Source organism: Melospiza georgiana, chromosome 2, assembly GCF_028018845.1.
Source record: "Melospiza georgiana isolate bMelGeo1 chromosome 2, bMelGeo1.pri, whole genome shotgun sequence".
In the NCBI taxonomy this organism is placed as follows: domain Eukaryota; kingdom Metazoa; phylum Chordata; class Aves; order Passeriformes; family Passerellidae; genus Melospiza; species Melospiza georgiana.
The window spans coordinates 73,286,319-73,309,286 of record NC_080431.1 but is presented as its reverse complement, the minus strand read 5'-3'; the positions used below and the strand labels follow the sequence as shown (position 1 = coordinate 73,309,286).

The 22,968-nt window shown below is 42.8% G+C and overlaps 1 protein-coding gene across 1 annotated transcript in view; it reads left to right on the top strand.

Annotated features, from left to right (window-relative positions):
• The first annotated feature begins 8,414 nt into the window (after positions 1-8,414).
• TMEM135 (transmembrane protein 135) overlaps positions 8,415-22,968 on the top strand; it is a 155,800-nt gene continuing 141,246 nt past the window's right edge. Inside the window, exons 1-2 of the mRNA XM_058018907.1 lie at positions 8,415-8,568; positions 18,651-18,778. Of these exons, the coding sequence (XP_057874890.1) occupies positions 8,428-8,568; positions 18,651-18,778 (269 nt within the window). The 5' untranslated portion in view covers positions 8,415-8,427. The remainder of the gene's footprint in view (positions 8,569-18,650; positions 18,779-22,968) is intronic.

Sequence of the window (22,968 nt, the reverse complement as noted above, 5' to 3'; positions counted from 1 at the left end):
TGTTAGGTCCTTCTCCTGGCCATGCCAGGGTTAGCATGCAGGAAGTCTCTGCAGGAGATGTCTGTGAAGGAGATCAGAGCTCAACCACAAAACAGTGACAAAATCATCTGGTGCACACAGAGCTGTTCTCAGTGATGAGTATTTAACTTCATTATTTCTGTGTTTATTGCATTTTTCCCCCTTGTGTTGTTTCTGCTTTATCTGCAGTTTTTATTTTGATTTGTATTTTATTATAATTTACTTCGTTAGTTCTCAGTCTATTTACAGAGAACAAAAGAATGTAAAACAGTAGAATAATAGTGTTTATTTTCACAAGTTTGGACTGATCAAATAACTCATAAGTCCCAAAGTGGAACCATGCTTGAGGTAGGTTAGGTCATCTCAAGTGTGGGGAAACAAACAGAAATATCCTATTCTTTGCTATTGTTTGTTGTATTTATGCCACTTGAGAATTTTAACAATACCACATATATAAAACATTTGTTCTTGCTTTCTGCATTATTCAGAGTTTTCTCAAGACTCTTTGGTGCTTTTTTTCCTGTGATGTTTCTATGCTTTAGTGACTTTCTCAACTAATTGAGCAGTAAGTTAGAAAGGGCTTCTAGGAATGAGCCAGAGGTGCTGAAAAGAAGGCTTTGTCCTTTGAATGCTTCTATGTTTAAAAAATGCTGAGAGTTTTAACTAGTTTGCTTCAACTTATTCCCTTGATTCTTGTTCATATGCACTGACAAACCTTGGTCTAGCAGAGAGGAACCAACCAACCAAGAGTCTGATGTTGCAGTCCCATCGAATCCACAATTGTTTTTTACACTGCTTTGATTTTTGACAGGAGGTCCAAATGTGGATGTCTAAAGCTACATCTGCCCACCTAAACACAATACTTCAAAATCTCATAGCAATCATGGGTGTGCTGTTTCTTTGATTTGCAATTTAAAGCACTTTCGAGGCAACTGGCAGCAAAGTAGGAAAAAAAGGCAAAGGGAGCGGCTTGCCTCAAAGAGCCTCCTCTGAGCCCCTCCCTCTGCTCGCAGCTTTGGATATCCACAGTCCTGCTGAAGGACAATGTAGTTCATTAACCCAGGATAACATAAAATCACTGCCTATTTAAAAATATAAACCTGAAAAATGAAGTAGTTCAGCAGCTTCTGCTTAGGCTGTTGAATTCTACTGCTGTGACATCCAAGTGCTGGCAGCACGAGTGATCGGAGTCCTGAGGCTATTTCAGCATGAGCATTTGACAACTACATAGCTGAAATTTACTGTTCATTATTCTTCTGGAAAAAAGAAAATCAGGCTTAAATTGAAAGTCTTTTCAAAAGTGCTGAGTTCTTAGAAGCTATCATTAATTTTTGAAGGAGCTGTTGGGTGCTCAATTGCTTTAGAATAATTACATTTCTGTCTGTGGCCTCAGCAGCCCAACTTGATGGACAGAGAGTTTTATTACAGAAGCTTTAACCACACTAGAAACTCCAAAAGAAAAAAAAGACACCTTCTGAGTATTTTCTTAAGGTCATGACTGAAAAATGCTTGTGTTGGAAGAATAAATAAAATCTTAATGATGACCTCACAAAAGTTGGGAATGGCAAACAAAAGGTTTTGTTTGAGGATGTCATCATTCACTCCTGTCTCCTTTTTCTTTCCTATTTTCTGAAAGATCCTTGGCATTGACACTGCTGAGGAACAGCCCACCACTCACTGCTGCTCCTGCAGGCAAATGACAATGACTGGCTGGTATGTGTCCTACTTAGGGCCAGACCTCTCTGTAACATATTGATCTCAGATATCATTCAAAAGGCCCCCAAAATGTGCCAGAGAGTGGAATCAGCCATCAGGCGTCACAGAGAATAGAGGTGCAGAGCTCTACTTCAGTTCTTGGAGCTCTTTAGGAGTGGAGACCCATCTGATGCTGCCCCGGAGCTCCTTGTGTGCAGCAGCCCAGAATCCCAGCTCCTCCCACACTTCCCACTCATGCTCTTGGAAAGGTGATTATCACCTGCATGTTTGAAGGCTGCTGCCCCCACCTGGCAGGCAGAAATGAAGGACGTCGAAGCCATGTAGGACTTGCTCAATTGACTGCTCAGTTTGGGGAAGAGCAAGGTAAGAGGATGGGAGAGGAAGGACATGAACTCCAGACACAGCACTGTGACTGTAGAGCACAGGCAGCCATACCTTTTGATAGCAGCAGAAAAGATTTAGGTCCGTTTGGGTGGTGTAAAGCTGTGTTGTAGTTGTTCCAGTCAAACAAAGGTAGGGGACTAGACAAGGGAGATTCAAGCACAGGAGCATGCTGAGGTACCAGCATGATGCAGGACTGATTTTTGCATTCTTTCCAGAGCTATAGAAAGCACTCTCCTGGAGAGCAGGAGAGCAGAGAAGCAGCAGCAGGGTCACAGTTGCTGTTTTGGGCTGCTCTTGGGATGATGTGTCCACGTGCACTGCCTCTCATTCCTTCTGTAGTGAAAGCAGTGGCTTAATTTAGCCTTTAATGACCAATTCTGTCACCTGATTTAGAAAGGAGAAATCACTGTCTCCAGGAACAGCAACACCATAGGCTAAATACAGTGGAAGTACAATTCAACTGATGCCAGTAGCATGAATATGGCTCAGTGTGTCATCTCTTGGTTTGGCCCACAGAGTCTGTGTGGTGAATGTTATGATTTTGTTTTCTTAGTTTAATCCTCGGTACCTCTGTAAGAAAGACTGCAACATTTAGATCTGGAAAAAAATCTGTATTTGTATAAATATGGGAATATTATTGTGTATATTAAAGTGTTCACAGGGTATTATCCCACAGTCCATCCCATATTTAGCTTGGACATTACTACATCTTGGAAAATGGGAAAACTTCCAGATAATTCCTTTACCTCGAAATATCAGCAAACATAAGGGTATTTTGAGCTTATCTCCTGCTAAAAAATGAACAAGTAGCATTCATGGTTGCAAGCCAGAAGAGAATCTCTCTTCAAATAATGCAAAATGGGTCAAGTTAAAAGCACAAATAGTTTCAGGCACAAGGGTGAAAAGTAGTTTTTAAAGGGCCCTTTTTTTCTTGGAAGAAAGTAAATCCACTCAATTAATGGCCATTCACTCCCATTCAATACAGCCATTTCATGTATTAGTGATGTACGTTACAAGCTTGTGGCTTGCTTCTAAAGAAATATAATAATATAATATATTGTACCCACCATTTCTCCTGGATTTTGAGAAAAAAAATGGAGATTGGAGCAATATCTCCATGTTTCTATGCAGTTTACTGAGGGAAGTAGGTATCTGCATGTACACATTGTCACCACTGACCTGAGGAGAAGAATGAATTTAATCCCCAGCTTTTTTAGCAGCAGAATACTTTTCAGCCTGGATTTCATAAACTTTATAATGGGGGCATGAGACAATTGCACAGATGGCAGGAGAACAAGCTGAGGGATAATAACAATGAGAGTGGAAGAATGGGAAAAGCAGGAAAATAACTGAGTGAAAAAAACCCTACTGGTAGAAAGAACAGTTCTTATCAGACAAGAGAAGTTTCTTCCAGAACTGAAATGCAAGCACTGAGAACAGCATGAGTAGCAGGGAAAAGTTGGATCCCTTGTCCCGAGGGAGAAAACAAACAGCAAAAAAATCCCAAAGCACACAAGCTGGAAAGCAACAAGAGAGAATGGAGAGGGCAAAGCATAACATTTCTTCCAAGTTAAAATGTTTCCAGATTGTTCTGATATTTAAAAATATTTAGAAAGAAGATTTACCAGATCCCAGTGCATTTGGAAGGCAGAGCCTTCTGAAATGTCATGTCCCCTGGTTGGCTTTTTTCATCAGTTTATTTTTTTCTGCCTGATTTTGTTCTAATTAGTTGAATGCTCTGCCTTGGATTCCTGGCTAGGCCACTTTCTAACACTGATAACTGCTCAGTGTGAAGGCTAAAGAAAAATCTTCACACCTCCAATTACTCTCATGGGATGAGATATGTAATTTATTTGTAGATTCCAGACTTAGCAGATGCTGATGATAGCAGCAGAGAATGTTCCAAACTGTGAGCCCCACTAAAACCTGGAAAGGAAGGGACTACTCTCCTTCATTTCCTGCAATTGCTACCCAAGCCATCTGCCTCCCTAATATAATCAGTTATCATCTGCATGGACAAACTAAAGGATTGCAGTGCTGTCCATCAGTTAGGTACCTTCCTAAAGGGTGAGTCTGGCCAGGGACTTGTGCTGAAAGCTGCACTTTGTTAACAAGGGCAGCAGGAACAGAGTCTCAGTGCAGTGAGATGCTGCCACATCTCCCTTCTGTGACACAAGGCGTGGAGCCCGGGACATCATTGCTGTCCTAGTCTCATGAGGCTCAGATTTTTGTCAGCCTACACACATTGGTGTATTTGACTCTGCTGCACCAACAAGGACCAGGGAGCAAGCTGAGCAGTCTCAACTCCCCCACCATTCAGGTTGCCTAGCAATTAGCTCTCTCCCTGGCTTTGGTTTTGGTACTATTCTGGGTAGGTCTCTCCAAGGCACCTGGATATTACAAGGCAAGCTCTGAACCGTGTGTGCCACTTCACTTGGCTTTATGCCACAGGATTCACCACCAGGGTTTGTTTAAGCAACATTGTGGACACACCCTGCTATTCCCAGTATAGCAAAAATGAGCATTCCTGAAAACCCTAGGTACTTATGGGGCAAAAATAAAGGTCTTCAATGTTTTATTTTAATTCATGAGATTCCATCCTTTTCTGAGACTTTTTTGTCCCTATTCCAATCAAGGGTAGGTTTCCCAGGACAGAGTATCCTGGGGTGGCATCCAGTGCCAATTGGGCCATCAGCAGTATTCCCATGTAGCCTCACCCCCAGGGCTTCTTCTCAGAGTATTGCAACCCCATGAAAAAGAGCCCAGAGCAAGGTCAGGACTGTGCTGCTTTAAATCAGTGCATCATTAGAGTCTTCCTCAGCTGACCCAACAGGAGACGTGCAAAAAGCCTGCAGTTCTGAGCAGGCAGCTCTTCAGCCTAATCAGGGGCGCTGCACAAATAAACAAAGTATCTTGCTGGATCTTTCTCTGCCAGTTTTGCTTAACTTGAGCTGGGCAAGTGGTCCCAAAATTAGGACTGTCTGCACAAATGTGTGTCAGAGGTGAAATAATCAGCTTGTGCAATTACTATTGTATGTGCCATAGTTCTCTGCCTACAAACACAAGGCAGCAAGCAAGACTTAAGCCCAGAATATTATGAAAGCCAAAACATGCAAGCAAAGAGAGCCAGAATCCATAACTTAGGCAATAATTGCCTTTTCTGGCCACAAGCAGTGTTTTACAGAGTACTACAAAAACTGCAAGCAGGCACTAGATCCAAGCCAAAGTCCAGGCAGCACTGCAGCAGGTTATATTGCCAAGGCTGCTTCCCTGCGAGGCTCAGCACACAGCAATGTTCAATCCCTGAGGCTGCCACACAGCCACAGCTGCAGGGGAGCTGTACCCCAGCACTAAAGCTGAATTTTCAAAGAAGTCATCTCTAGAGCCTTCTACTAGATTTTAAATACAAACTGTCATAGACAGAGCTCTACCTGGAGAGGGTTGGTCGGTCAGATACGCTGACTGAAATAACATAATTGAACCATTTAGGCCAAAGATCTCCTACTGCAGATTTGTTGTGAGTCTGCAAACAGTCTCTCAGTGGCCCCAAGTTCTGTGAACCATCCAACCTCTCCATCCCTGGGCTGCTAAAATTTAAATGTAAGTATGTTCTTGCACCCACAGCAAGCTCCTTTGGAAGAGCAGTAAAAGAGTTTGCAAAATCAGTGACAAATTGGTTCTATCTTTTTGTGAGTGGTAAAGGATGGTCTCAAGTCTGCTCAGCGAGGTGAACTCTTCAACAGCTCTGTTTGGACAGAAGGGGACGGAATTTTCCTGCTGTGGGTCTGTTCTAAGTCTGCATTTCACTGCAGGCTACTTTGCTGTTCTTCCTATGGACTTCAGGATGTATGTTCCACCTAGGGAAACAATCTCTTCTTAATTCAACCTCAGCACAGGGCATACAGAGTGTACTTGCTTCAGCAGGACAGAGTGTTTGTGAACTGTCATTTAACAGAGACACAAATAAAATCCTCAGGTCCTGATACACACTGCCCCTTTAGTCCCTAAATTAGCAAAATTTCAGGATCCAGATGCTAGTTTTGCAATTGAGCTGTAACTGTGTCATCAGTCATTGCCACCATGGTTTTGTAAAAACTCCACCATGTCCAAAGGTGATTAGGGGATTGAGACATCATTTCTGTGAGGAAAGACTGAGGGACCTGGGGCTCTTTCACCTGAGAAAACTGAGAGGGGATCTCACCAATGTCTGTCAGTCTCTGAAGGAAGGGTGTCAAGAGGATGTAGCCAGGCTCTTCTTGGTGATGCCAAGCAAGAGGACATGAGGCAATGGGCAGAAACTGATTCATAGGAAGTTCCACCTTAACATGAAGAAGAACTTCTTTACTGTGTAGGTGACCAAGCAATGGAAAAGGCTGCCCAGAGAGGTTGTGGAGTCTCCCTCATTTTCTATAGCCAAAAGCTGCCTGTAAACAATCCTGAGTGACGTGCTTCAGGGGATGCTGCTTAAGGAGGGAGCTTGGACGAGATTATCTCCAGTGTCCCTTTAAAGCTCAGTTAATTATCTCCCTGGCTGGCCATCCTGCTCACTGCTGTGGCACTGGGAGCCACTCCCTATGCTTGTCCACTGCGGAGTGACAGGACACAGGGGACATGCGGGACGCTGTGTACGTGTGTATGTGAACATGAGTGCATATTTTTACTTTTCTGGTATCACTGTACTCATAATTAAAGCGGTTTCTTTTGCACTTTATATACAGTTCTGCACATGGACTCACGCACAGGCCAATCTACTTCCCAGCAAGTTGACAAAACTCTCCAGCCAGCCTGCAAACACTCTAACCACAGGAGACAGACTCCTAAGCGTGTGAGGAGGCCACACCAATTGAGACAGGAAACAGCGTTTGACATTATCCAGGGCTCAGGAGGAGCGGGATGACACGAAAACCAGAGGGAGCAGGGCTGCACGGGTGGAGCGAGCAGAAGCAGATGTCGCTGCCGTCACGGGCGGCGAGCAAATGCGACATGACCTTTAATTGTGAGCGCTCAGACTCCTCGCCTGCACCGGAACCCCCTCAGCACCACGACGAGAACCAGCCCAGCCGTGAGAGCGGCTCTCGCCGCAGACAACCCAAGATCCGCACGGCTGCGATTCTGACCCCACCGAGTACAGAACCACGGCTTCGTGCAGGCACACAAGTGCCCGTGCTGCCACGGGGGTGTGACAGGACACGGCATGCACGCAGGACACACGAAGGGGACACATTCGGGACGGGCGCGGGACACACAGGCGGGACGCCCAAAGGGCAAGGGGGACACACACGAAGGACACACACGGAGGACACAAACACACGCGGGACACACACACGGGACACACACAAGGGGGACACACACACACGGGGACAGACACACACACACACGGGTCTCACACACACACACACACACGACACACACGGTGACAACACACATGGTGACAGACACACACACGGTGACAGACACACACACGGTGACACACACACACAGACGACACACGGGTCACACTCACACACACACGGTGACACACACACACACACACAGAGACACACACACACACGGGTGACAGAACACACACACACACACACACACACACACACACACACAGAGACACACACAGATACACACACACACGATGACACACAGACACAGACACACACACACACACACGGGTGACAGACACACACAGACACACAGACAAACACACACACACACAGACGCACACTCGGGACACACAGACACACACGCACACACACACTCGGGACACAGACGGGTCACACAGACACACGGACACACACACAGACACACAGACACACACACACACAGACACACACAGACACACAGACACACACACGCACACACACACTCGGGACACAGACGGGTCACACAGACACACACACACACGGTGACACACGGACACACACACGGTGACACACAGACACACAGACACAGACACACAGACACACAGACACACGCACACACACACACACACACACACACACACACACACACACACACACACTCTCTCGGGACACACAGCCGCCCTCAGCGTCTCCGCGCGCCGCCGGCCCCCCCCGGCCCCCGCCCCGCGGCTCGCGCCACCCCCGGCCCCGGCCGCTCCCCGGATTGGCTGCGGGGCTCACGCGAGCGGCGCGCGCGCGGGGCGGGGGGCGTGGGAAGAGCGGCTGTGCCCGCGAGTAACCCCGGCGCGCGCAGCGCCCCGCGCGACCTCTTCCCCCGGCACCGGCGGTGACGCGGCGGCCGCGCGCGCCCCGCGCCCCCCTCCCGTCCCCTCCCCTCCGCGCGCGCGCTGCAAAGATGGCGGCGCTGAGCAAGTCCATCCCCCACAGCTGCTACGAGATCGGGCACACCTGGCACCCCAAGTGCTCCTGGGCCGTGCTGCACGTCACCCAGAGCGCCCTGGCAGAGTCCCTCCGCATCTACGGCACCCTCTACCTGGTGGGTGTGTGCGTGTGTGTGTGCGGCAGCCCGGCCTAAGGGGGGGCCTGGCCTCAGACGCCAAGGGCAGGAGGGGTATCAGAGACGAGAGAGCCTGGCCTTGGTTTTGGGTGGATACCAGGGCGCAGCGGGGAGCCTGGCCTGGCGTGGAAGGGGGCTATAAAGGACGTGGCGGGAGCCTGGCCTGAGCGGAGGGGGAAGGGCATAGGGGTGTTTTTGGGGAGGGCACAAGCGCTGCCATGGCGAGGGGAGTCTGGCTTGGGGTGGGGGGGAAGGACATAAGGCATAGTGAGGAAGGGAAGCTCGTCTGGGGTGGGGGGAGAGGGTTATGGTCGGAGGCAAAGGATAGGAGACACGTCAAGGGGCAGCCTGACCCTGGAGTGAAGGGAAAGAATGGCAAATAGTATGGTTTGGTGTGGAGTCTGGTGCTGGGGAGGAGAGGGATGGTGGTGGGGCCGTTTGGTGTAAGGAGGAGCAGGGTTGTGTGGTGGGGAGAACCTGGTGTTTGAGGGGGGAAAGGCATGGCAGGGAGAATATGTTGAATCCTGGCCAAGTAGGGCAGAGACAAGACATGGGGGTGGTGGCATCTGGAGGCATAACATACTGTGAGAGGATTGCTGCTGGTGGGTAGAGGGGCATGGCACATGCCTGAACGTTGTATTCTTGTCATCTTCCAATACCTGCGATACCTGAATGAAAAGCCGTAGTGTTTGCCTGGGAGGCTAGCATTGTGTCTTTGGCAGCAGCAAGTGTAATGCACGTGTCTTGGTGACACCTTCCTAATCAGTGCTTTAAGATCAAGGAGATTCCATTGCATAATGAAGCAAGACTAAAAAAATTTATGAGGGCTAAAGGAGTCTGAGTATTCAGAGAGTATCCTACAGGTGAGGTATCTTAGTGAGAATGTGCAATTAGGCTTGGTTATATCACCTCAGCTGGCACATTTCCAGCAAATTGGGGTGTAGATAGAAGAGCTGGGATGTGTTTGCATCACCTGTGTAAACATACCCTGGCAGCCAATGTAAGCTGGAGTTGCTGCAGGTGAGTGTGTCTGTCCCCACCTCCCTGCTTCTCCCGTACTGGTACCTGGGGAATGAGCAGTGAGCTGCCCACTGAGCTGCCCCCAGGCTGGAGGGACACAAGCACAAGTCACTGAGTCTGCACCAGTGCTGGTGCTACAAAATTATTGAGCTATAATAAAGGAAAGGAAAGGAGTGGGGCTGCAGCATCCTGACGTTGGTTAAGCTCCCATTGAAGGGTTTACGAGTGAAAATTGTGATGACATCCATTTATATGATAAAACAGTAACTGCTAAAACTGGTAGCAGCGTGACCCTAAGGAGTTGTTGTTTCTGACAGTGAACATTTTCACTCTGAACTGCCACAGACAGGAGTGGCAGCTGTTGGTGGGAGCATACAGTGAGCTGTATCATGAAACTAATACAGAGAACATTCTCTCTTCTCCTCTTCCTTTAACCAGTGCTCTTTTCTTTGGATCTGTTTCCTATCTGGTTTGCTCTGTAGGAGCATAAATACTTGTACCAGCAGAGCATGGTTCTGAGGTGAGCCATGAGAGGTGTAGTGGGGATCTGTCAGGTCTGGCTGAGTATAAAGCAGCTTAAACAGTTCTGTAATTAAATCGAAAATCCCCAACAGCCAAACCTGGTCAAGAGATTTCCTGCTTACAGATCTGTTATGGGTCACTCAGTTGTACAGTCATGGGTTAGGGGGAAAGTTCCCATTTTTTATTTCTTTAAAAAGAAAAACAAACCTAAAATAGCAAAATGTTTTCCTGACCTGTTTTGCATTGTGACCCCATAAACAGTTACATCTTGTCACAAACCCAAAGTGAAGTGGGAACCTTCTCAACCAGTGTCCTGCTATATTGTAAAACCTCTGCCTCACTTTTTGCACTGTCTTCTTTGCAGTTCAGATTAGTTTCTCTTATGTTTTTGTTGATACTGTTTAACTTGACCTGCCAGAGTAGTCTGAAGCTGAGCTGCTCTCAGATCCTGTCTGAAGACAGAGAAAGCACTTGCCAGTCTCTGCTCCCAGACACATCACTGTACCTTTTCTTTGTGTGGTTCTGGACCTCATCTCTCCATGAGCTAACCCACAAGAGGTTACTTACCCTGCTTTTAGCTGGGGTCGTTTTCAGATGCAGTAATGAATTGAATAGGATTATTGAGCAGGATTTGATGAGCACCAGAACCAGTGTAAGGTAAAGAGGAAAAGGCTGCAATGTGGGCTGCCGAGGAGGAAGCAGAAGCTTTGCAAGCTAAGTAGCCTGGCAGGGAAAGAACAGTCTTGAATTAAGAGAGTCATCACAGAAGTCATTCTTTGCTGGAGTTACAGCTGTGCTTGAGACCTTTTAATTGTAAATGAAATACCACAGGTGTACAGCAGAAATGTTCAGGTTCACATAAGAGGATGGACTTCAGTTATTTTGTATTCATAGTTCTATCAGTGTATGTTCATAATGTTTCTGGTAGTACTTAGTCCTGGTCCCTTGTAGAGCTCAGCAACAAAAAATGCACTTCATTTTTCTATGTCAAGTCTGTAAAATGGCTTCTGATTGTTCCTCCTGTTGCTACAAGCTAATAACTAAGGAAAGGAGATGAAAGAGTTTCCTTTCACAAAAGCTTGTGTAGAAATGAATGAGAGTGAATAGATGAGAATAAATAACCAGAGGTTGTTCCCTGAGAGAACATGGTTAGGGACACTTACAATCCAGAGTCCAAACTCATAACAGCTTCACCCCACATCTCTCAAAGGCTTTGTTTCTCTTTGGTCTGTGGGAGACTGATGGAGCTGAATTAAGTGGTGTTAGTAAGTGAAATATTGGCTGTCAGTAAGTGACTGTATAGAGTCTTTGCTTTTAAGTAGTGCTGTTCTCTTTGTTTAGTTGTTGTTTTTTGTTTTTTTTCCTTCTCTTTTTAGTAATTGTGCCTGAGTATTTTTTTAGTTAGGAAAAAATATAGCCTTGAGACACCATACTTGCACTGTCTTTATTTTTGCTCCAGTACAAATGGATTGCTTTAGTGAAAATGGGCTTCACATCTAAATAGAATTGTCTCTCCCCGTATGAAGTGGCTGGCAGGAATGCCTGTTTTGTAATTAAAGCTGCCTGTGTTTGCACAAACTGAATGTCTCCATATGCAAGTCTTATGAGACTCGCTTAAAAAAAAAAAAGTTGCTTAGCATCTATACCTGCAGAAGAATCCCCAAACATTCTTTCATAAACCTTGTAATTACACTTTCTGAGAACTATTTGGGTTGATATCTTGAAGCTTCAATGAAAAAGTCCTTCCTCTGAATTTGCTGTATTTTCTTCCATCTATACTTTGTTTTTACATTAATGAAAGCTAAACGAAATGGGAAAGTGTCATCTTGTGTTTTCAAAGCTGGAGAAGTCAGATTTCTAGAAATTCACAGAAGTGAGGAGAAGAAAATGATTTAACAGGGAAATTGCATGAAGCTGGGCAAAGGCTGGAATACTGGCTTTGAGTTGTCTCAGCTTCCATTTCCCAAGATTCTGTTGATTTCACAAGGGTAAAGTGCTGTTCATCGCATGCATTAGAGCAAAGTCCTCTGTTCCTGTACGTTTTAGACATTTGTTTGCTGATAGTGCACAGTAGATAAATGTGCTCAGTCATTTGTATGAAGTCTTTGTAGTGCATCAGAGATAAGCTCATCAGGTAACATTTTCACCTAATCTGAATAAGGTAAAAATTGTTTGTTTGCTACTTTGTAGTAGCAATTCTAGAACTCATTCTTCTAACCTTTTGCCTATGGGATGGCAAGAGTCAGTCGTGCCATTTACCTCTCTCTTAGTCTGATTGTCTGTTCTCCACCTAATTTAAGACAGGCTCCCTCCCTCACCTTCCAACCTGACTTCTGTCCTACCCTTTTCCCTTTCAAACACAGGTCTTCCCTCCCCAGCTACTTCTGCTGCCCTTCCTTCCCAGCACCACCCCCTTCCTCCCCTGTATCTGCTGCCCTTCCTTCCTGCTGCTAAAGGGCACAGCCTGAGCACAGCCTGAGCCCTGGCCCGAGCTGACTCTTGGCTTAGCCTGGCTCTGACTGCAGACACCTCTCCCACGCAGATCTGCTGGCATGGAGGAGAGGAGCAGCAGGCCTGGGGCACTGTGGCTGCCAACGGGGCTGTCTCACATGTCCTCTGCACTGAGGGCTGCTTCAGCCAGCCCTTCAGAACAGATGTAACCAGTCTGCTGCCCCAGTACAGATTTTAATGATCCTCAGCACTTGACCTGTTTTATTGATTTTTTTCTTTCTTAATTTCTTCTCATGCTCATTTTCTTACTTTTGATTCTCATTTTGGTTTCACTTCTAATACTTCTTAATACTTGTGCCATATCTGCTTCTTCCTGTGCCTAGAATAATCTTCAGGTTTTTAGATGCCAATTGCTTCTTTCTCTTTCTGTATCAGAAGGGATTTTTTTTTCTACTTAAGATTCCAGTGCTGTTGTCTTCCTGAGCCCTGTTTGACCCATCAATAACTGTATTCTGTATCTTCATCTCCATTCTTTATTTTGTAACCTCTCTAGGATAGGATAGCATTGGATATGATACTGTCAGAGACACAAATGCTATCAGCTACTGTATAAATATAAAGTGCTTTTCCTTCCTCTGCAATGTCAGTGGGAGGGACATTGGTACGAGTACAGCATGGGCCAGGGAGCTGCAGTGCAGGCAGCGTGTGGCAGCTGGCAGGTCACTTCACAGGGAAATCCCTGTTTGGCTGGAGACAGCAACTGCAAGAACAACTCTTACTGTGCTGATGAATTATTCTGAAAATGTTATAGGTGGGACAGAATCACCAGCCACAGATCAAGCTGCAGTGTGAGTCTCACATCACTTTCCTGGCTGTGTGCACATTGCTGTGGGATTGGGCCAGAGGTTGTTCCCAAGGATGGATGGTGCACTTTGGCTGTGCTGCTGCTGCTGCTTCACGTTTGCTTTGCACACAGCTTCCCTTGGGAGAGCTGTTTGAGCTGGTCCTGAGCAAAGGTGGGGAGCCAGCTAACACTAAAGGGGATCCTCTCTTATCTGCCAGCATAGATAGAGTTGTCATTATCATCTTTGTGAGGGGTGCAAGAGGGCTGCACTGCCCAGACTGTATTCTAAAATACTCAGGAATTGCTGGATATATTAAAATGTGATTTCTCCTTGTTTGTGCTGCAAACCATTGTGTGTTCAGAAGTAGGATGGGGAGATTAGGGAGGATGATGGTGTTACTGTGGAACATGCTTCTGGAAGCCAGCTTGGATCTCTGGGTTAGGCTGTCAGTAATCTATCTTCTGTCCAGTCCAGTACCTAGAGTTGCTGTGATGGTGGTATGTGATTGTCTTCTTTTGGATATCTGTTCCTCTTAGAACTGTGCAGTGTCCTGTGTCTCTGCTATGTTATGAATGAGATGTAGGTCACTGTCTTCTTGCTTTTGGATTCTTCTGGAAGCTGGGTTAAATATGACTAAAATTAGCCTAGATGTTACTAAAGTAAGAATCTGTGACTTTTTCATTCCAGGCTGTGATCGTTCCACTCTGTTCAGGTGGCTTTCGGGCCACACAATAAAAATTCTTTCATAAATTGAAAATAAACAAAAGGAATCTTTTGCTCAGATATGCAGAGAATAAAAAAAAAATCATATAATGAATTAGGGTGAACTGAAACACTTATGCTCAAAGATGGAAGGGGTAAGCAGGAACCTGCATCACGGTAATATTGGAAATCGGGGAAAGCCTCAGCCTTGACTGACTGAGCAAAGATCTTGGTAAAGACACTACAAATACTCAGAACTAGCAGGGACGGTGTATCAAGGAATAAATCTGTTCTCTTAAGTTCATACAGTTTACAGTAGAGTACAAGAATTTCAGGGTAGGGGGACAATCCTTTAAAATTACGCTGACTTAGGCATTTTAAAGGGAATGAAGTACAGTCTCCAACTCATTTCAGTAGAAGGAAAACAAATAGTAAAGATAAGTTGTCATGGAGTGAGAGTGATTTCAGGCTTGAAGGTAATTTAGATGTCATTAAAGAATATGTGAGTACTGTTTTTAGTTGGTCGGGTGATATGGAAAATTTAAAAAAATCCAAATCAAAGCAACTTAAACCACTGATGGTGATCCTTATATAGCATCTCACATGAGACAGGCAACTCAGAGAGCAGGAGGCACATTGTTCTTCCTCAGAGTATTGCAGGAACTAAGTTATGAAATTAAACAATATGGGAGCCAGGTTTTGTAATCTGTGAAATCAGGAAGGGATGAGCTAACTAAGGAAAAACAAATCTGAGTGTTTCAGAGGACACATGAGAAATAAGTTGCTTATTTGAACAAGTATCTTTCAAAACCCAAGTGTTACCTGAGGGCATTTTGAGATTCAGTTACTCCAAAGCATTTAAAAATAATTTTTATAAAACAATGGAGTAATGTTGTTGTAAAATTTGTAAAACGTTGCAAATGGTTCTACAAGAACATATAAATAATTGTATATGATTTTGAAAGAAATCTGACATGTATTTGTAGCTCTGCCCACCATTTGAGTAATCTGGGGTTTTTTTCTTAACTGTTTTAAATACTGGAGATTGCTTTTATCGTGTGACTTACTTCATAAATTTTTCCTTGGGTTTTTAATGACTTGCAGCATATGGATTATATAAACCATGTGCATGGTTGTATTGGTAATCTCCAAATTTGCATTTTAAAGTTGCCTCAACATGTCAGATAGTTGTGCTTATAAATGCTATTGACCTCTGCTTTCCTAAGGATTTGGCTAAGTGTCTGCATATTTCTATAGGGTTTTTAAAATTCTTTTTTTTTTCTTTAATAAAATTTTGTTATGGTGCAGTAGATTTCAGCTGGATGTAGTGAAGGAATGAGAGATGGTAGTGCTTGTTTCCATTTTCCATCAGTCAATGTAGTATGTGTTGTCTGATTCCACCAAACTTTGATGGAGGGGTAGTCCTTGAAGTCATGCACTCTGTACAAACTTAGGGCATGGGTAGGGAGGGAGGTGGAGGAGGGAGAGACAGAAATGTTATACACAGGGCAGCAGAATTGGCAGAAAGCCTGTGGTGGTTTTAGCCTGCTGTGTAACCTGTCCAGCTGTACATTGGTCAGCCAATTAATTACATTAATTAAGTCAAACTATCCTCTGTGTGCAGTGCCTCTTGTGGAATGCACAGTTCAGGGACACAGGTGAGGATTAAGGATGCTGGAGGTGAAGCTGAGGTTATTGTGGTTGGATGATGAATGCTTGTAGGCGTTACATGACACATTGTGAAAATAATCAGGCTTGGCTGGTGCCTCAAATCATGCTTGGGTTTGTCTCATGTTCCTTTTCTGCTGGAACACCAATAGCCTAGCTCTAATCTTGCATTAGACTGTGTAGCTGTGGTTTAGGGATGGTGTTGGAATTGTGTATATTCTTTCCATGGTTAGGACACAGTAAATAAATTCTGATTTTTGTTTTTAGATCTAGGGGGCTTAGCATTTTCATATAAAGACTAAATTAAAAAAGAAAAAGGACTTGAGTAATGATATTCCACAAACTGAGGTATCATGAAACTGGTGGACTGAAATTTTATAATTCCATTTTTTATGTTGGAGAGTCAAAATGCGTTTGTGTGAATTCTACAGTTAATGCTAGAAAATATTTTTCCTATCTATTTCTTTATTAATTCTGACCATTTCTTTTTTCAATGCATCTTTGTGGAGATTATTATTTTGCCAAGGAAGTACCCACTGGATGTCCTAATGCCCTCTCCTTCCATTCTTTCTGCTATTGGCATCCACTGCTAAGCCTTGACCAGTACATTTATTGTAAGAATTTGGTTTTCATCACAATGTCCTCCCAGCTCACTTGAGCAAAGTGTATCCCAGTGGGAGCCATGAGCTGCTGCATTCTGACATCAGATTTCAAAACCTTTCTGCACTTTAATAATACTTTTCTGAAATGTGTGGCGTTGATAGGGACAGCAAAATGGTATCCTGAAATATCTGGTATTTTTTCCCTGTAATCACATCACTGGCAGTAGAAGACTAGAAGAACTCTATAGACTGCTCCTGCCTGCTTTCAGTCCTACACAATATTTAGCTTCATTAGTGTCTATAAAGCAATTAGAAAATTTAAGCCTTTATAAACTTTTTTTTTGTGTGTGTGCATGAAGCTCTATTGCTCTCACACATATTTCTCTTTCAATTAGTGTGAGCAATTTTCTTTGGAATGGTTTGTGTGTTATTGTTTCTGATTCTTTTCTGTTTTTCATTTGGGAGTAGCACAGTGAAGGGAAGGAAACCAGAAACTTATATTAATCTAAAACTTCCTGGAGACATTACAGAAATAAATTTTTGAATTTGATTTGACATTAATTTGTAAGATACCAATCTTTCTGTGTTGCACTTCTTACACTTTGGTCTGAGGGAGCAAGACTTCATGCTTTGGTGTAAAGGCTGTGTTCTTAAAACCAAAAATTGTTATTTTGTTCCAATGTTCATGTCCTTCCTACAGTATGCTAGAAATAGCTGAGTGGGTAGCAACTAGTTATCTGGCATTTAGACTACGTTAAGACTTTCCTTCAGCAGGAAAATTATCTGGATTGCATTATTGCCTAATCCATTATGCTCAAAGCAGTCTTGATTAAGTAATGTGTAAATCTGTTTTCAGAGGTCTGTTCATGCGTGGATTTCTTCTTAATCCTTAGTTCAAGCTTCATTTTGGAAACAAGATTTTGGCAGAACTTTCCCACGGTTAGTTTTAGTGGAATCTTCAGCCCATCTCTGATTCTAAAACATCCACTTGCTATTTTAGTGGACAGTGTTTGGGAGGAATATCTCCCTCTCACAACCAAGCCTTTGAGATGTGCTGGCAGTATGGATTTGACAGGATGTCTTTCTTTCCTCTCGTCAGCACTAGCAATTTGAAGCTTGCTCTGTTTCTCCAAGCATTGACCAAAAACTCCATCCACTTGTGAGACTCCCAGGGAGATCAGTGCAGCTAAAGATAATTGTTGTATTGCATTAGAGATCAGTCTTGCAGATAATAATCCTAGTAGAATGAAAAATTGTCTCATGGTGCACTCAAAGTATACTTTCATGGAGTCATAAGAGCACGTAGGCTGAAGGGACCTTGGGAGGCCCTGAGGTTGCTTGAGGACTTTTCTAGTTAAATTTCAAGGGTCTCCAGAGGTGGAGAGTCCACAATAACTTTCAGCAACCTCCTCCAATATTCAGCCACCCTCAGATGAAAACTTCTTTTCTTTAGGTCTAACCAGAGTTTCCCATACTTGAGCTTGTCTATTGCCTCTTGTCTAGCCCTGGGTGTCTCTGAGACAAGCCTGGTTTGCTACATCTTCCTGTTAGCTAATTGCAGAATTTCTGTAGACAAAAAGAAGTTTGAAGACCTTTAGTGTTTGAGTCACTAAATAAGCTATTCTTTATAATACCTGGGACATACATTAAACTGAACAAAAATAATGTTTATTCTTTAGATTGAGCCTGTTTTCTGCTACAGCTGGTTTTTTAGGTAATATACCAATTCTGTGAAATATGTCAGGAATGTGTTGTTCTCCCAGCAGATCATGAACATTTCTTGAGGACTTGCAGTTTTTTAATTGAAGTAGAAAACCTTTAAAAATACATCACCACTTCACAGGCACTGTGTAAGACGTGTATTTGGATTACTTTAGTGATATTCTGACCACAATTTTGTGATTGTCTATTGTCTCAAAGATAGAACTCTGTAGATATGTCAACATCTTAAAAGTTTTGATACCTGGCAGACAATGTTTCTGACAATTATGGCCAATGTTAACAAGGTAATAAAATTCCTCCTATACTTCCCATTTCATATTGCTTGATGTATTTCCTGGTATAAATATTGTAACGGCTGGACCAAGTTCAAAGCAAATCTTGTGGTATTGTCCATAAAGTTTAATAGGCTTTGTTTTACTACTTAAGTGGGTATGCCTCATTTTCTGTTTTTCTATTTCTTTACCATGTGCAAAAAGTGCCTAACTGAATTAAAGTCTGTCCTCCATTTTTTTCTTCCCTTCTCTCTCAGGTTGCAGCTATTCTCAGGAAACGAAAGCTTGATTATTATTTGTACAAACTGCTACCTGAGATCTTGCAGTCAACTTCCTTTCTGACAGCAAATGGGACCTTGTATATTGCTTGCTTTTGCATTCTAAGGTTGGTATACTCTCCTAAAAATGAAATGTAATAAAGCTATTTTTATGCAACTTTTCAATTTTTATAATAATTTTTGTCTTTTTCTAATTGACTTGTTTGTAGTGCTTTGAAATAAGAAAAGCTACAGCAATCATCTTGATTTCTGATTTTTACCATTTGAATATGAAACTTTGATTTTTAAAAATTACTATCTTCTCATTTTTATAATTTTCTAAATGAGTAAACAAGTAAAGGTATCCACTTTGCTTCTTTTTCTCTGTTTTACAGATTCAAAATACATTGTTGCAGGAAATTCAGATAATTTCTAGAGGGGAGTTAAAAAGGCCTAATCTGTCTTTTGTAGAAATAATTGATGTAATTTGATATTGGTTTCTATTTTCCTCATGCAGAGGCTGTGGTAACTTTTAATTATACTGAACTTTATCCAGTTATCCAAGTTTGTACTTTTCCTTATGATCATAAGTGAAGGAAATCCCAGCACAGCCTCTGGGATTCTGTAAGATACAGACTTGCTCTGAAAAATGAGCGTAAAAGGCATCTCTGTATTCTGTTTCCAGCATATATTTCAAGTAACTATCAGGATAGTTAATAATTAAAAGTTGCATTTTATTAATATGATTATGCATTTATTTTAAGAGATGTTACACAGACATGTAAAGCCTACAGGCACTATGAATGTTTGAAAGTTAACTCACAGCATACTCACCAGCCCCTCTAAAAGACAAACTCCTTATGCCCTACTTCTGAATCTGTTTAGAGGCCTCTCAACTTTCCTTCAAAGGTGGAGGAGAAGGCAGAGAAGAAGAGGAGTTGGCTGAGAAGCCATGGAATACTTTTCAAGTAAATAATTCTCAAAGGTCAAAGTGAATCTATAAGTAATGAGCTCTAAAGAATATGATGTTTTCTAGCAGTCTAGGTTGTATTAATATCGATTTGTCTTTATTCCTCTGAACTACAGAGTGCTGTTCCTTATTCCGCCATGAATTTGCCTGTCAATCTGCAGTGCTTTATTCCAATGCTGTAGTAAAATGTTATTCTGCTGCTATGGTTTTATTTCAGCAGTTCCTCTTACAGAGGATGTTAGCCATCTAACAGATCCATGACCGTGCCTGTGCTGGTCAGTGAAGTAGGTAAGAGATTAGTGTCCTGCTCTGGCATGGCTTCACTTTCACCTATGTGGGCAAAGCAGTTCAAGCTGTTCTGACCTCCAGAACAGCGTGGCCAGATGCAGACTGGGTAATGGAAATGCTGCCTAGCCCACCTGCCCTCCAGGTCTCCTTGAAGCATTGTTTGGGTGAACTAGGTGAGAACCATGTAAAGGACAATTCCAGTGATTATCACATTCCAAAAATGGGACAAGGAACACATGTAAGTGCTTACCCTGCCATTTATACAGCTGTGCTGCACAGTGACCAACCAGCATCTTGGGAGGTGTATGTGCTTTTTCTCTTGCAAAGGGATGCCCCTGAGGAGCAAACAGCTGCAGCAGAATCCTTGTTGGCAGAGTCTCTGCACACTGCCCACCACCTGCAATTGCAGGACTTGCCACTAAGAAGTTGTTGGCTAGAGTGCTGATTGAAACTGGTGAACTGAAATCACTAATAGAGGCAAACAAGTATTTAAGGCAGCCATGGCAATGGTGCCTGTTGAAGTACATGAATGTCCAGATATAATGAGAATTTTGGAGCTTTTCTGTTCAAAATGAAATTCAGAGCCTCAGCAATTAAGTGATTAGGATATGTAAGAGCTATTAAATGACATTTCAGAAAACAGTGGATAACATGATTGTTATCCATGTTATGTATCAGAGAAGAAATACTTTCCAAACTTGTATCCTTTGAAGAATGAGTACATACCTGGTGGTGATCTATGTGGTGCATTTTCCATGTATTCCCAGGTGCCTGTGATAAGAATGCTTGCTAAGACTCTTCAAGAGGAAAGGTCCTCTGTCTTCCAGGAATTAGTAAATGATTAGCAAGTAGTTAATATATGTGAAACAAAATAAGGCATAAATAATTGGTTTGGTTTCCATAGTAGAAAAAGTTGCCAGTGAAGTTCCTGTTATGTCCTTTGTTTTGGAATACCTAAGGAATCTGGAGGAGGGGCTGAATACTAGTATGAGAGATTGCATGAGATTATTTAGGGTACAGAAATCTAAAACTGAGTCTCATCCATTTCAGAAAAATCTTCATTAAAATCACTTATAAAATTTGATAGAGAAAAGTGCAAAGTAAAAAAGCAGCTCTGTCCTTACTCAGGGACAGGCTTTAAACTAGCTGCTATTTGTCAGGAAGGTGTTTGAGGATCATTACGGGTTGGTTCTTTGAACAAGTCACTTCAGCACTTGAATATGGTCAAGGAGCTGTGTGAGTGGTGTTTGGAGAAAAAATGAGACTGCACCAGGAGGCTGAATGAGTACATGACACCTTTACAAACTGAGCTCTGAATACCTTTTTAAGAGTTTCTTCTAAGTTCATAATGTTGAAAAGTCATTCACTTGAAATGTACTTAATATCTTGTATTTAATATACTTGTCTTGCAACTTGAGTCATATAGGCTTGCTTCTCTCACCTGCTCTTGGGTGGTTGATGGAGGATGGAAATGTGAGACTTCAGTCCTTTATTTTTAACCAATTTGGTCTTTTTTAATGTTTGTTTTCTTAATGTTTTGATTGAGGTTGTATTATTCTTTGAACTTATTGCTGTACTTCCTTCAGTAGCCCCTGAGAGCAAGAGTCATGGTATGTGATTATCTAGGCCAGAAACATTTGAAACCATCAAAGAAGTACCAGCACCTCTGTTTGTGCTAACTGGCCTGAGTATCTCTGGAATTGATATGCAACCATGAAAAGAGATTGTTTGAGGCTGTGAAGATCTAGGTGCTCTCCATCTGGTTCCAGATAGTGATGAGAGATTGGATGTGATAGATTTGTACTATAGGATATATGCTGCAGTTTTTCTATCTGTTTTTGCTTGAAAGGTGTATTCTAGCAGCAGCAGTAACTCGTAAGCAGCATTGTCCAGCAAACCCCATGCAGTGGATGGCTCTTGCCCTCCTGGAGTTCTAGACCAAAGCAATGGAGTAAGGATTTATAGCTGGACACGTTAACTCATGTTAACTCATGTAGTTTCTTCCTTTCTGCTAGGAAAAGCTACCAAAATTAAAATGGATGAAAATTCTCAAGGATGTAAACTTTAGGCAAGAATGTGGAATTTAAATTATTCCAGGCATTGTTTAATACTCTTAGAATTTTACAGGTGGGTAAAATGTCAAAAATATCTAAATCCAATGTCAGCAATAACTTAGGCAGTGGGTAGATGTTCTTGTTTTAGAAGAGATTGCCAAGCTAACTTGACTGACTTTCTTTTAGCTCCTGTTTTTTTTGTGTGATGAATTAGGGTCTGTGTACAGGCTGCTCTGTTGGCAGAACAGTGAGGGTGATGATCTCTGTGAAGGATGTGTGACCGTCCAGCTGGGGGTTGTAATCTCTTCCACTGGTGAGATCCAGCAGACTACATCTGTCTGGGCTTCAGATGGAAGTGCTGGGTTCCCGTGTAGACAGGCATTGCATCTGTTAAAGGAAAGGTGTGATTTTTAGGTTTATGGTTCAATTACATGTAAAACCTCGCAAAGACATGGTTCTGTTAGTCTATCAACTACAGTAATTAACTTTGTCCATATACAACTTGTAGATTGAGGAATTAGGTGCATGACCTGAAAGAACTCCTCATCCTTACTCCAATTTCTATCCACAGAACATGTGAAAATAACCATGCAAGTAATAACAAAACCTAATTTCATTTACTTCAGGAGAAGTTTAAATGTTTCAGTTAGTGACTGTGCATTTTTATTTCCACTGGACTTTATTATGTAAAATGTGTCACTGTTGTTTCCGAAATCTTGTCAAACCAAACATGCAAGGATTTGTAAAAGGATTCTAAACCATGCCAAAGGAACAAATTACTGTTTCTTTCCCACAGAAAAGGCATTTGTTCTGTTATTTAACAGGTGTGTCTGGTAAGATGTGTTCATACTTATTAAGATGCTTAAAATGACTTCCCTGAAACTTCATACAGTAATTACTTTCTGAGAGAGTCCTAATAATGAACTTTAGCTCCTGCAGCATTTGGCATTGTCATCCTGAGAAATTATCCTTTTGCAGCCGTGGGAATGAGCAGTGTGTGTAATTG